At 43.9% G+C, this 14738-nt stretch overlaps 1 protein-coding gene across 2 annotated transcripts in view; it reads right to left on the bottom strand.

The window, feature by feature from the left end:
- Positions 1-14557, bottom strand: part of KDM5B (lysine demethylase 5B) — a 70221-nt gene extending 55664 nt beyond the window's left edge. For both annotated transcript variants that reach the window (XR_009695885.1, XM_061161124.1), the window contains exon 1: positions 14330-14557. Coding sequence is in view for 1 of the 2 variants with exons in the window: in XM_061161124.1 (XP_061017107.1) it covers positions 14330-14518 (189 nt within the window). In the remaining variant the exon portion in view is untranslated. The remainder of the gene's footprint in view (positions 1-14329) is intronic.
- Between the last annotated feature and the right edge of the window lie 181 nt (positions 14558-14738).

Here is a 14738-nt window from a genome sequence, read left to right as displayed (position 1 = left end):
TTCCCATCTTTGCATGAAATGTTCCCTTGGTATCTCTAATTTTCCTGAAGAGATCTCTAATCTCTCCCATCCTATTGTTTTCCTCTATTTCTTTGCATTGATCACTGAGGAAAGCTTTCGTATCTTTACTTGCTATTCTTTGGAAAGGTGTAGCTTCTCTTCTCTCAGCTATTCGTAAGGCCTCCTCAGACAAACATTTTGCCTTTTTGAAGTTCTTTTTCTTGGGGATGGTCTTGATCCCTGCCTCCTGTACAGTGACATGAACCTCTGTCCATAGTACTTCAGGCATTCTATCAGATCTCAGCCCTTGAATCTATTTGTCACTTCCACTGTATAATCATAAGGGATTTAGATCATACCTGAAATGGTCTAGTGGTTTTCCCTACTTTCTTCAATTTAAGTCTGAATTTGGCAATAAGGAGTTGATGATGTGAGCCACAGTCTGCTCCCGGTCTTGTTTTTGCTGACTGTCTATAGAGTTTTTCCATCTTTGGCCGCAATGAATATAATCAATCTGATTTTGATATTGACTATCTGGTGATGACCACGTGTAAAGTCACCTCTTGTGTTGTTGGAACCTCTTGTGTTGTTTGCTATGACCAGTGCATTCTCTTCACAAAACTCCGTTACCCTTTGCCCTGCTTCATTTTGTACTCTAAGGCCAAACTTGCCTGTTACCCCTCCAGCTATCTCTTGACTTCCTATTTTTGCATTCCAGTCCCCTGTGATGAAAAGGACATCTTCTTCGGGTGCTAGTTTTAGAAGGTCTTGTAGGTACTTCATAGAACTGGTTGGGGACATAGACTTGGATTACCGTGACACTGAGTGGTTTGCCTTGGAAATGAACAGAGATCATTTTGTTGTTTTTGAGACTGCACCCAAGTACTACGTTTTGGACTCTTCTGCTGACTATGGTGGTTACTCCACTTATTTAATGGGATTCCTGCCCACAGTAGTAGATATAACAATCATCTGAGTTAAATTCACCCATTCCGGTCCATTTTAGTTCACTGATTCCTAGAATGTCAACGGTTCACTCTTGCCATCTCCTGTTTGACCACTTCTAATTTACCTTGATTCATGGACCTAACATTCCAGGTTCTGATCCAATATTGCTCTTTACAGCATCAGACTTTACTTTCATAACCAGTCACATCCACAACCGGGTGTTGTTTTTGCTTTGATTCAGTCTCTTCATTCTTTCTATATTTATTTCTCCACTTATCTCCAGCAGCATATTAGTCACCTACCAACTTGGGGAGTTCATCTTTCAGTGTCCTATCTTTTTGCCTTTTCATACTGTTCATGGGGTTCTCAAGGCAAGAATACTGACGTGGTTTGCCATTCCCTTCTCCAGTGGACCACGTTTTGTCAGAACTCTTTACCATGACCCATCTGTCTTGGGTGGTCCTAGGGGCATGCCTCATGGTTTCATTGAGTTAGACAAGTCTGTGGTCCATGTGATTAGTTTGATTAGTTTTCTGTGACTGTGGTTTTTCATTCTGTCATTAAGGATAAGAAGCTTATGGAAGTTTCCTGATGGGAGAGATCGATTGTGGGAAAAACTGGGTCTTGTTCTGATGGGCAGGGCCATGCTTAGTAAATATTTAATCCAATTTTCTGTTGATGGGCAGGGCTGTGTTCCCTCCCTGTTGTTTGACCTGAGACCAAACTATGGTAGGGGGTGATGAAGATAATGGTGACCTCCTTCAAAAGGTCCTGTGCACTGCCAAACTCAGAGCCCCAACCCTGCAGCTGGCCAACGCCAATCCATGCCTCTGCTGGAGACTCCTGGACACTCACCGGCAAGTCTGGGTAAGTCTCTTGTAGGGGTGTTGAAAGAAAGATCCTAAGAAAGCTAAATCTCTAGAACAAATTATCTTCCCCTTAAACAGGCTGACAATATGATGGTCAGTCATGAAAATTTAATAGGAAAGCACTATTCATTTCAGGTCATTCATAGACATCTTATGGTCACTAAATGAGTCTGCAAGAAATTTCAGATCCTTGTCCCTTGTAGCAATTGTAACTGGTAAAAATATTACTTCAGTATGCCTACACCAAGCCACATTATGATCCAGAAGTAATACTGCAGTTTTTGAAATTATTTAATAAATAGTTTTGATTTAAAGTTAAGAAAAAATTACAAACTTCAGAAAGATTACAAAAATGATCTGTCAAGGAAAGGACTTTAGGAATGAGGTTGGACTCTGCCCCCTCAACCTGCACTTGGTAACACCCAAACCAACCTGGGCAACAAGGGCAGGGAAAGTTAAACAGCCCACACCCTAACTTTAAAGCCTTATTAGATCTGTGAACACCTGCTCTACACTACACTTTCAGTACTTGACAAATTGGGCTCTCTTGGGGATTCAAAAATCAAGGTCAGGAAAGGGACAGCAGTGACACTAAAAAATCAGCCTGAGCCTAGAAGATACTAAAGGATAAATCTTTGTTTTGATGTTCTATCTCAAGACACATTTGCAATTGTACAAAAAAGAAACGTAAATAGTAAGCTGTACATTTAATTAAAGTAAAATATTTAACACCTTTCGGTCCTGCTGCAATTAAGATATATTAACTATAAATCTAATAACAAATACATATGATCCCTAACAGCCATATTCAAAGGAAAAGACTAAGCTTGAACCTGAACTGGAATTGTTAGGAAGCTGCTCTGTTCACCCCACTGCCAATCACCTAATATTTACAGAAGAACAACCAGACCGTCTATTCAATATACTCGAATTCTGACCATGCTTCAAGGCTAGATCTTCTGTGTCAAAGATAAAAGGATGTAATACTACACAGGCAAGCTCAATTTAGGATAGTAGATACAGATCTTATGCCCCCAAATCTTAAATTTATCTTATGATGTATCTCTGCTACTGTTGTACAGATAGCACTATCTTACTTCTTTCACATGTACTGCCACATTTAATAATCAATTTGGAAATTCCTGGAGGTTCAGTGGTTAGCACTAGGTGCGTCCACCGCTGTGACCCAGGTTCAACCCCTGGCGAGGAAACTAAGATCCAGCAGGCCGAGCAGTGTGGGCATAATAATAAATTTGATTATTATGTGATTATGATGCACCTGACCCCAAAATATGAGGAAATTCCAGCCTGATAAAACTGGTCCTCATTTGAAGGGCTGCCTGGTATCAATGGGACACGCACTATAGAACTCCTCTATTTCTACTTTCCCAGATTTTAAATAGAGAATTTTACAGCTCTGTCTAGAGTTGAAACTTGAGAAAATCACTGCCAGGAAGTTCTGTAAGTCTGAAATATAGACTCAACAAACCAGCTTTTTTCTCTCCTTGGCTTCTCAGCACATTCCCTGCCACCTCCATCTAGATCCTCTTCATTCCTTGTACGTTGATGTTTCTGGGGGTTCGCATGATTCTCACTCTCATTCTATACTCCTATTCCTCCCTAACCCTGCCCTAACCCAGTATTCCCAGATACCCCAGGCAGCCCCCTCTCCCCATACTCTCTACCCACCTCCATATCTGCCCAACCCTAATACCTTCAAGCATTCCATATATGATTTCCATTACTTGCACACATCATACTATATAATTTAGTTGCTGATCTTTCTCACCAGTAGAGTACACGTTTCCTTAAGTCAAAGTTGTACAGTGTATAACCTTAACAATTCCTGGCACTTACTGACATTATCAATAAGCCTACTAAATGGAACCTAGAGCCAACCCCAAGGACCCAATCCATTTCTTCACTTATCAGAGCTGACAAAAAAAGATTTCTTATTTTCCTATACTAGAGCTGAGAATTCCTATTACTTCAAAGCCAACAGGTAAGAAAAGCCTTTATATTAACATTGCCTAAACCTCATCATCTGGTCCCATCACTTCATGGCAAATAGATGGGGGAAGAGTGGAAACAGTGGCTGACGTTATTTTTCTGGGCTCCAAAATCACTGCAGACGGTGACTGCAGCCATGAAATTAAAAGACGCTTGCTCCTTGGAAGGAAAGTTATGACCAACCTAGACAGCATATTAAAAAGCAGAGACATTACTTTGCCAACAAAAGTCCATCTGATCAAGGCTATGGTTTTTCCAGTGGTCATGTATGGATGTCAGAGTTGGACTATAAAGAAAGCTGAGCACCGAAGAATTGATGCTTTTGAACTGTGGTGTTGGAGCAGACTCTTGGAAGTCCCTTGGACTGCAAAGGAGATCAGTCCTGAAAATTCATTGGAAGGACTGATGCTGAAACTCTCAATACTTTGGCCAAGTGATGTGAAGAGCCAACTCATTGGAAAAGACCCTGATGCTGGGAAAGATTCAAGGCAAAAGGAAAAGAGAGCAGCAGAGGATGATATGGTTAGAGAGCATCACTGACTCAATGAACATGAATCTGAGCAAGTTCTGGGAGACAGTGAAGGACAGGGAAGGCCTGGAGTGCTGTAGTCTATGGGGTCGCAAAGAGTTGGACATGACTTAAGTGACTGAACAACAACAAAAAACAGACAAAACAAAACGGCACTGTACTTTGGTATCTTCTAAGTACAGCTTTCTATTATGATTTTCCTGCAGTGTGTCAGGATAGCCAAAGGGAACCAAAAAAGATCACACTCTCCTTCCCAAAAAGCCCAGTTAATTTCTGGGATCCATGAAAGCAGTCACTGGTCACTGTGCATTAGAAGAATACTGAACTCAGCGGTAAAAAGCCAGTTTGGAATTCCCCAATCAGTCCTTTAAAAGCTGTGTCACCTTAGACAAGTCACTTCACTTCTCTTAGCACACCCTCCTTTAACTGCTCTCGGAATTCCCTGGCAGTCCGGTGGTGTGCTTTCAACGTGGGCCTGGGCTCAATCCCCGGTTGGGAACCTAAGATCCCACAAGTTGCACGGGACGGGAAGAAAAAAAAAAAAAGTCCTACCTTAGCAGCAAGAACTAAGTTAACAGAAATGTTTTTTTACTGAACCTATTGGAAAAGGGAACCCTTATATACTGTTGGTGGGAATGTATTGATAAACTGATGCACTTTGGAGAACAATATGGAAGAGGTTCTTTAAAAACTAAAAACAGAGTTACCAAGGATCCAGCAATCCCACTCCTGGGTAGATATCTGGAGAAAAAGAAACTTCAAAAAGATACACGCACCCCACAGCAGCATTATTTACAATAGCCAGGAAATGGAAGGAACTTAGATGTCTAACAACAGATAAATGGATAAAGAAGATGTGGTACCTATATACAACAGAATATTACTCGGCTATAAAAAATAATGAAATGATGCCATTTGCAGCAATATGGATGGACCTAAAGATTATCATACTGAGTGAAGTAAATCAGACAGAGAAAGACAAGTATCATATGATATTCTTTATATGTAGAATCTAAAAGATAATGAAAATGAATCTATGTATAAAACAGAAACACATTCACAGACATAGAAAACGTATGGTTACCAAGGGGGAAAGGGAGGGCCAGAAAGGGATACATTAGGAGTGTGGGATCAACAGATACAAACTACTACACATAAAACACATGTACTGCACAACATGCAGCATCTTACAATAGGCTACAGGAGGAAATTATCTACCTGAAAGAACACCTGTGACTGAGCCACCCTGCTGTGCACCTGGGGCCAGCACTAGCTACCTGGCAGGACACTGCAAGGGGCTGCAGTCTCTTCTCCAAGGGATCTTCCTGACCCAGGAATCGAACCGAGGTCTCCCACACTGTAGGCAGGTTCTTTATTGTCTAAGCCACCAGGGAAGCCCAAAACTAACTGTTAGTGTAAATCAACTGCACTTCAATTAAAAAAAAAACAAGATTCGTAATTTTCTGTCCACCATCCTATGTAACCCTAATTTTACGTGGGTATAGGCAACATAGATAATGGTTAAGAATACTGTGTGGGCTCACATTAGGCTTCTCTACTTAGTAGTCAGGTGACCTCGAGAAGTTTACTTACCCTCTTTATGCTTCATTATGTAAACTAAGGCCAGAATTATCCCCATTTTAAAGTCAGGTTAATGGAATAAAACCTTGAAAACAGTCATGACCCTCAAGGCAGGAAGCTCAAGGAAAACATCTCAAGGAAAACATCTAGATAATGGAAAACATACCAGAAGTCAAATTGGATTTGAAGTCAATTTGGATTCCTGCTCCACGATCTTTTCACAAAATCTCTATTCTCTGCAAGTTTTCACTTCCTAACTAGCTAATACCAACCTTCAAAAACAAATTACCCTGGATCCTAAACCAAATTTTAAACCCTGTTCCCCTAAAAAAAATTTTGATCAGCAATTATCCTGAATATTCATTGGAAGGACTGATGCTGAAGCTGAAACTCCAATACTTTGGCCACATGATGCAAATAATTGACTCACTGGAAAAGACCCTGATGCTGGGAAAGATTGAAGACAGGAGAAGGGGACAACAGAGGATGAAATGGTTGGATGCCATCACAGACTCGGTGGACATGAGTCTGGGTAAGCTCCAGGAGTTGGTGATGGACAGGGAAGCCTGGCGTGCTGCCAATCCATGGGGCTGCAAAGAGTCAGACACGACTGAACTGAACTGAATTATCTATTGCATACATAAGTCAAAGATATATTTTACATATGGAATACAGGAAAAGTCACAAGGTTATTAGAGAAAAAACAGTAGTTACTAAAAATAAAGTAGTTATTAAAAAAAAAAAAAAGTAGTTATAGAGAGGAACTCAGAAGAATGGGCTGCCTTCTAGTGTAACTTTTAAAAACCCCAAACCCACACCATACACAAAACCCTGAAGCCAGCCTTCCACTGGAAAATCTGGTAGCTGTTCTCAATTTGTTCAAAATGCATCATAGTATTGGATGAGAGCCTCTCTGGGAGAAGAAAAAAGCTTGGAATATCTGGAATTTTAAGGGGGTTATACTCCAAAAATTCTCTTTACAGACTTTGCTCATCTCCATGCCCTCACCTCCCTTCCTGCAAATAAAAAGATATCAGAGTACAAATCCTAAGAGATCATTGCTCTCCTTGTCCAAGTTAAAGCCTGGCAAGGATGAGACGTTCCCATCTGTTTTAAATATCACCAAATGATGAGCTGGTACAACCACACAGAAAATTGGGAGGATCTTGCCTTAAAGACCTTGTAATTATGTGGTTTTGATAGGATTTGTTCTTTGTCTCTGGAGTTAGAGGAGTGGAGTAGATGGCCACATTCAGATACCTGTGTGCCTCACAGGAACACACGCCTGACAAAAGCCCCAGCCAAGTGCTGAAAACACATTCAGGTTTAAACTTAGTTCTCTAACACTACAATTTGATCAAGCTGTGAGGTGGCAAGAACTAATGTAAGAATGCACAAAAGTCTGCCTAAGGCCACACGAGGAACACAGCTGGGAGACAGAGCTCAGCCTAACTACATGCTCTTAATTAAAATACTCAACATTCAAAGGTTGTAAAAGTTGGTATGTACACCAGTGGACTGACATTTAGAAAACAGTATTGATAATATATTTGAACAACAAAAGTGAGAAATCCAGATTTGTATGATTATATAGCAATTCTAATTAGCTTTATTTTTAAAAAGTTTGCTACTTATCAGTAATAGAACATAATCAGGCTCTGTCCTGAGGACCAAAATAAGCCTTCCCTCCCACCTGTTGTACCTTTCTCCCCACTTCACTAGTAAGACTCAGTTCTACTAACCGTCCTGTCAGGAAAGCACTGGGACTATTTAAATTATGTTAGATAAAATAAAACGCTCTCCATCTACAGGGCTTCCATAGCATCAGAGCCATCCCAACACAAAGCTTTCCAAATACAAACTCCTCCCTGTATAACACACACGCACTGCAAATTTTCTGAAACACTTTCTAACAGCTCTACTTGGGGGGAAAAAAAATTTTTTTTTTTTTAACTTCAATTTTAAAGAACACTCAGGTACAGAAAAGTTTCACCTAAATCAACAGAAGAATTACACTCTGTATATTCTAGTTTTGATGCTGGGCTTTTGACTTTTCAAGTTTCACTTTTTAAAATCCCTTTGCTGTAAGGGAAATAAGGGATACGCATTTGGCAATAACCCTTGTCTCTGTAAATCTGTCCCCAGACTCTGCTTAGCAGTTAGCAAACGTAAGCTTTGGAATTTAAGCTCCTTGCAAATCATCAATTAATTAGTCTGGACAGCGTCCCTAGGTCAGTGTCAGATCTTCTTATAGCAGGTAAGAAGGCATACATTGGGGAAAAATGACTTTGTCCAAGGTCATGATTGCATTAGATTCAAGGTTCTACTCACTCTTTTACAAAATCTAAAAACACTGACTCCTTCTTTTATATAACAGGAGAAAAAAAAACCCCATACACTCTCCTTGATAAAAGTTTATTTTTATCCCTGCAAAGTATTTCTTAAAATCTACATCTGTTGTAAAATAACAGATCTCCAAGTGAAATGGAATCAACAAGTTTAAAAAAAAGAAAAAGCCATTCATTATGTCTTCTGCCTAGGGATGTTTAATTTAGCGCCTGAAAAACGAAGTTATGATTTGGGGGTGGGGGGGGGGGTAGGGCATGTAGACTTTAAGGGGTTACTGATAGAAAGCAGTTGTCAATGGCCTGACTTTTAAATGGCTCCTTTTAAACATTTGAGGCCACCTAAACACTCATCAGCAATTCTGCTGAAACAGTAACTGCACCATTGAAGCTGGAAGCACCATCTTCACAGGCAACTAAACCTAATGACATCCTGACCAGCAACACATTAGACCCTTGCCTCTCATCTCCTTCAAACTCATTTTCCAGAAGGGACTTGGTTCTGCTTCTCAGTCACTCTCAACTCCCAGCTGCATTCTGTTGAGATGACATCTGTCGGATGGGAAGACGGACCCAGACTGGGCGAGGGAACACGGGGCGCCACCTCCCGCCCCTGCCTCTGTGACCAGGAGCTCCCACAGACGCGGCATAAACACATCACAAGGCAACAAGCCGCTGGAGAGACTGGAAGTCCAATCCCCATCCTGATGAGGCAGAGTGGCCCTCACTCCCTAACAACCTCATTCCTAACTGCCCGAGTCCCACTCGCCCAGAGTAAGAGCTAAACCAAGCTGTTCTCTCCACCTGAGGCCACCAGTTTGCTCTCAATCCAACGCTGCTACTCTGCCTTCTGCTCTCTTACACCCAGGAAAACACATAAAGGGACTATGTTGTGTATGCTTATTTTCATAACTTAAAAAATTTCATCTATACTCTGGAAATGAAGGCTCTAGCAGACAGAGCAAAGTAACTAGTCCTAAGTCCAGAAAGACAACTTAAATGATTAAAAACAATGAAACAGACGAACGGATGGGATGACTCTAGGCCACATCTAAAGGTGTACGGCAATGATGCTTTAAGTGGAGTGATCTATAATTAAAAATTTGAATTTTTTTTTAAAGACAAGAACACATTTAGTCAAATTCATCCATCTTACAATTATGGAACTTAAGTGTTCTAGTGACCCAGAGATGGCTTTACCCTACTAGTCTTCATAAACTTGGAGGTTGAAAAAGCAAAGTTATCACTGAACTCATCTAATAGTTAATAACAGAAAAAGGAGCATTTTTAGAAGAATTTTCTGAAGTGTACAAAGGTGTTATCTCATTTTTCTCTTTGTTAATCCCATACTAGGACACAGCAGTTAGTAAGTACTCAGGAAGTCCTTGTTAAGCTGCATACAATTCTCATGTCTTAGACAAGTTTCTTGCAACTCAGATTTTAAAATCCAGTTACTAGTGTCTCAAACGCTAAGTAATCTAAAGTAAATGAGTGGCCCAATGATATGGCAGGATCCACTCCAAAGGAACTTATGCTTCTGTGTGCTTCTAATGACTCCTCCTCAAGGGGCCCAAACTTGGACGAAAGTACAGTCAGTCCTTTAGTTCTCAACACGTAGTCCACATAATTTAAAAAAAAAAAAAAGGAGGCTGCAATGGTCTTCTAGCCCATGAAACAGGTATATCAGCATAATCCCCAAAGAATATATAATTCTCTTGGAAAGAAAAAAATCAGACCACCAGCTCAATGCAAGGACTGTACAATGGGGAAAGCAAGGTCTTTCTCGGTTACTGGTTTTTAAACCCAAAGATGGCCTCTGCCAAGAGATATACAAGTAGACTTCGTGGAACCTAAATCCAGGAACCTAATTAATTAGCACTTTCATTTTGGGGCGTGAGCTGTCCCTCTATCCTTTTCTATAGCCAAACTTTAACGTGGTCCAATTAGAACAACAATGAGAGGCTACAAAAGCCTACAAAAAGCTCCTATTTTGTAGCACATAAACCAGATTCCTTTTTTTTTTTTTTTTTAATTGAATAGTTCACAATGCTATTTTTGCCTTTCTAAAAGAAAACTCTCTCACTGGCAGATTACTGTATGCCTACATTAAAGTATCCTAAATATCCTGGACTTTGTTACTGTCTCCCAAACTAAACAAGTAAATGAGTTGACTACTGATCTATCAACCAGAAATAAAGAAAATTAAGTACCTTAGAGACAAAAAATGAAATTGACAGTTGATCATTTTCTCTAATTTTCCTTATAGCTGTCTCTCAATAATGAACTCAATCCTCTAGTTTTAAATTGCAACAATTAACACTCTTCAAAGGCAATTCTCTCTTCATTCTGCTCTTTAAAAAAGGTTTAGACTGAATGTTTAAAAACAAATCCTATAACCACAGGAAGGGAAACTTTTCCACTGGGAGTAGGGACATAAATCTGTAGCTCCTTCATATGTTTGTAATATCACTCACATTCCATTCTATGAGTCTATTAATTTGTTGATTGGTTAAGAGTTAGATGGATATCTGAGGATCTGGGTGTGACCAATTTACCACTGGCAAAGTCAAATTTAGCTAAACACCCATCCACAGACTACAACAAATGAAGTTTGCTTTTAAGGCAGACACATTCACAAACTAAAACTGTAGGACATACTTAACCCAGCCTCCTATCAAGCGAGAAAAAAAAATTTCTTTAGAGAGGTATAGTTCTAAATCTGTCTTAAAAAATGGTTACAATCTGGTTCAGGCTTTCTTCTGGGAGGGGGGGTGATGAACAAGCTCTAACAACCGATGAAGGTTATAAAAACTCCATGAAAAATACTAAAAACTACTGAATTGCAGTTTGAACTGAAGAACTGTATAGTGTGTGTGCATATATATATAAACAAAACTGTGTGGGTTTTTTTAATTGTAAATTCTTCCTTTGCTCAAGGATATTTCTATTGATAAGCTTTTCCCCCAAATGTTAAAAGGTTTAAGGTGGCAAAGAAACAGAGAGAAAAATCTCAGGACACCAAAGAAACTGGGAAAACAACAAAGAGGATGAGGGCAAAATCAAGCAAACCCAACATTAGGGAGAATGATGGGCAGGAATGAGAGTAGAAAAGCTCCTATCACTCAAACCTCCCCCACACAAAGAGGTATACTTAAGTTCCTCCATGTTCCTCAGGGCAGAACCAACAGGCTCAAAGACGCCGACTGTATTGAAACACTTGAAAGTTTTAACTGTATTGAAACACTTGAAAGTTTTACACTCTGGCTATAATGTCAAAGGGATCAAACGAATGACCACAATAAGTTAAAGTTGAAAAATGTGTCTACTGTGCCATTTGGGGTTTGACTTAAATCTCTAACTTCTGGATACCACCAGAGAAGAAATTTGTGGAATCTGCCTAGCTATGGCCAAATGATGTATGTTTGAGAATAACAGAGTAGCTTACTGAAGCCATCAAATATCTTCCAATCAAGCTCAGGAGACTAAGAAATTCACTGACCAGCCAACTATTTTTTGCCTAATAATTACACCCCTAAAATTAATCATCTCCAAATACCAGAAAGTGACATGGAAAACACAATTTTTCCTTAAAAAGAAACCTAAGTACATCAAGGAGGAAATGAAAATTCGCATTATAAGGGTAATAAAACCAAAAGTCAGATTACTTGTAAATTGAAGAAAGTCCAGGAAGCCAGACACTTGATGTAATTTGAAAAAAGGTTTACTTCCATCTTTAAACTGTATCTCAGGATTTGAGTAACGTCTTTTTGATTTATTACCTTTTGTCACATTTATCTTACTATATTTCAAACAAACTTCTGTGAACCTCAAGTTTTCAATAGCCAGGTAGTTTAGGACCATCACTGAGAAGCAGCTATAAACTGAAGCTACCTTAAGTACCATTAATTAAAGATGCAAAGGTTAAGGACAAAAAGAAATAAATACTTTGTAATTCTTCCCCTTTGAAAAGTAAAATACCAATAAACCCAATCCCCATTTTAACAGTCACTTGTATTCCAAAAACTTAGTGGTCATAATCATCTAGAAACACAGGCATTATACAGCTATCACCATGGAAAACATTTCCTATCTCTTCGTTTGTTGTTGGTTTACTTCAACTATATGAAACCACTTGTTCACAGAAAACGGTTTCTAAAACAACCATTGCTTACATCCTCATCTCTTAAGAACCCTTTGTTCCAACAAGACCCTTCAAGAGCTACAACTTCTAGAAAGGTTTCTCTTTTGTGGTTGTATCAACAATAAATACTCCCAAACTCTTTCCAATTGGCACAGGAGTTTCTTAAACAAAGGAGGAAGCAAGCCTCCTCCACACAAAGGAGATCTCCAGAACACAGCACTAGTTATGTTTGTGGAGTGTTTGTGCCTCTTTAACACCCTTTCTCGGGCTGTGGTATGTACCATCTCAATACAAAATGGTGGCCATCATCATGTCTGTCAGACATTCAGAATGGGGAAAGACAGAAAGATCACACGTTTTGTAGGACTTACAATTAATATTCTGACCAAGATAAGGAAATGAGTAGCCAAACCTAAGCAGAGCAACACTACCTATTTAGGAAAAGAGCCCTCCAAAAGGCACGGGATGAGAGAGTGGATAAAGGGTTTACCCCAGCCCTAGTTGCACCACAATACCAACATGGAGGACAACTCACTCCCAGGAAGCGACGGCACACATTTGGGCTACCGAGAACTTACTCAAGTTGCCTAGTTTCAGAAGAGATCCCCACTGAGGCAAACGCACTCTTCACATCCAGGGTCCCTAACGCACGGCACAAAGCTCCACGGTACCAGTCCGCGCCCGCCCTCCTCCTCCAGAACTAAGCCCTGGGCCCCGATCCCCGCACAACTTCTGCAGGCCTCTGGCTCCAACCGACGCGCACTTCCCCTCAGCAACGGCAAGCAACCGTGTCCACTTCTGGAGAGAGAGGCATCGATTTCCAAACATCTCCCCCACACTAGCGGACCAGCTATTTTCGGAGATAGGAATTTCATCTCCGTTTCTAACTAGTCCAAGAAAAACTCCAGTGTATCCAGTCCGCGTTCCGACCCGGGGGGCGGGGGCGTCGGGGTCTCCCCCGACACAACCCTCCGGGCGCAGCGGCTACGCGCGAACCCCGCAACTCCAACGTCACCACAAAGAGCGACCCCAGGGAGGGGGGGCTTCCTCCGAGGGGGCGGGAGCGGAGCGGCTCCTCAAACTGTCCAGAGGCAGTTAAACCTCCGGCCAACGGTCCCGGGGCGTCCAACCGCCGTCAGGCCGCCTCGGCCTCCGCGGGCCCCAAAGGTGGGCGCAGCCCCGGGTCCGGGAGCGGGCGGCTGGGGGCGGGGGGGGAGGGGCCGCGGCCGTTGCGGCCGTTGGGGACGGTCTCGGGAACACTCCCCTCACGACCGCCCGGGTCGGGGGCTGCGCGGCGGCCTCCGCTCCGGGTCGCGACGCGGGCCGGCCTGGGCCCTCTGGGCTGACACCGCCCTCCGCGGACGGCTCTCGGGCCGGGGGCCCGGCCGGGCGGGGGTCGCGGAGAGCCTTGGGGCGGCCGCCCCCGGAGGCCCACGCTCACGCCCCCTCGGCCCGGCCCGCGGTTCCCCCTCACGGCGCCCCCACCCCGCCTCGCCCCCGTCCCCGGGGACCTGCCGGGGGTCCGGAGCGGGGCGGGGGGCCGGGGGCCGAGGGTGGGGCGCCAGGTGAGGCCGCCCGGACCGCCGCCGCCTCCACACAAAGGACCAGGGGCTCCGCCGCCATATTGAAAACTTTCCTCCTCGCGACAACTCGCGGGGCGCGCACCCCGCACCCCCGGCGCCCCGCACCCGCGGCCCCCGCCCCCGGGGGCCTCCGCGCCCGACCGCCCGGCCGCCCTCGGCCCCCGCGGCTCCGGCGCACGGCCGCGACCCCGGTGCCGGTGCCCCCACCTCTCCGTCCGGACCCGAACCCCGGCCCGGCCGCGCTCCGTCCGCCGCCCCCGCGCCCCGCGCCCGGGCCCGGCCTCCCGGCCCCCCGCCGGCCGCGCGCCCCGCTCGAGACTCACCGGCGGCGGCCGCACCTTGCAGATCCCGGTCTGCTCGGCTATGGGCCGTATCTTGTGGATGAAGGCGAAGGGGTCGGCGAACTCCTCCCAGCTGGGCTCGAAGACCGGGCACTCGGGCGGCGGCAGGAACTCCCCCAGCGGGCCGGGGCCGCCTAGGGCCGGCACGGGGCGCGGGCCGGGGGCCTCCATTCTCGCGGCGCCACGGACGCGGCTGGGTGGCCGGCCTCTGCCTCCTCCGACACCTCGGCCTTCCTCCTCCTCCTCCTCCTCCTCCTCCTCAGATCCGGCTGCTCAGACTCCGACTCCGACACCGACCGACGCCGCGCCGCGACAGCCACGCCGTGCGCCTCCGCCGCCACGGCGAGGAAAAGGAGTCCCACCCCACCCCCACCCCCACCCAGCCCGCGCC

This window comes from Dama dama, chromosome 14 (assembly GCF_033118175.1).
Source record: "Dama dama isolate Ldn47 chromosome 14, ASM3311817v1, whole genome shotgun sequence".
Taxonomy (NCBI): domain Eukaryota; kingdom Metazoa; phylum Chordata; class Mammalia; order Artiodactyla; family Cervidae; genus Dama; species Dama dama.
The sequence above is the reverse complement of the archived record's forward strand: the minus strand, read 5'-3'. Positions and strand labels throughout refer to the sequence as shown.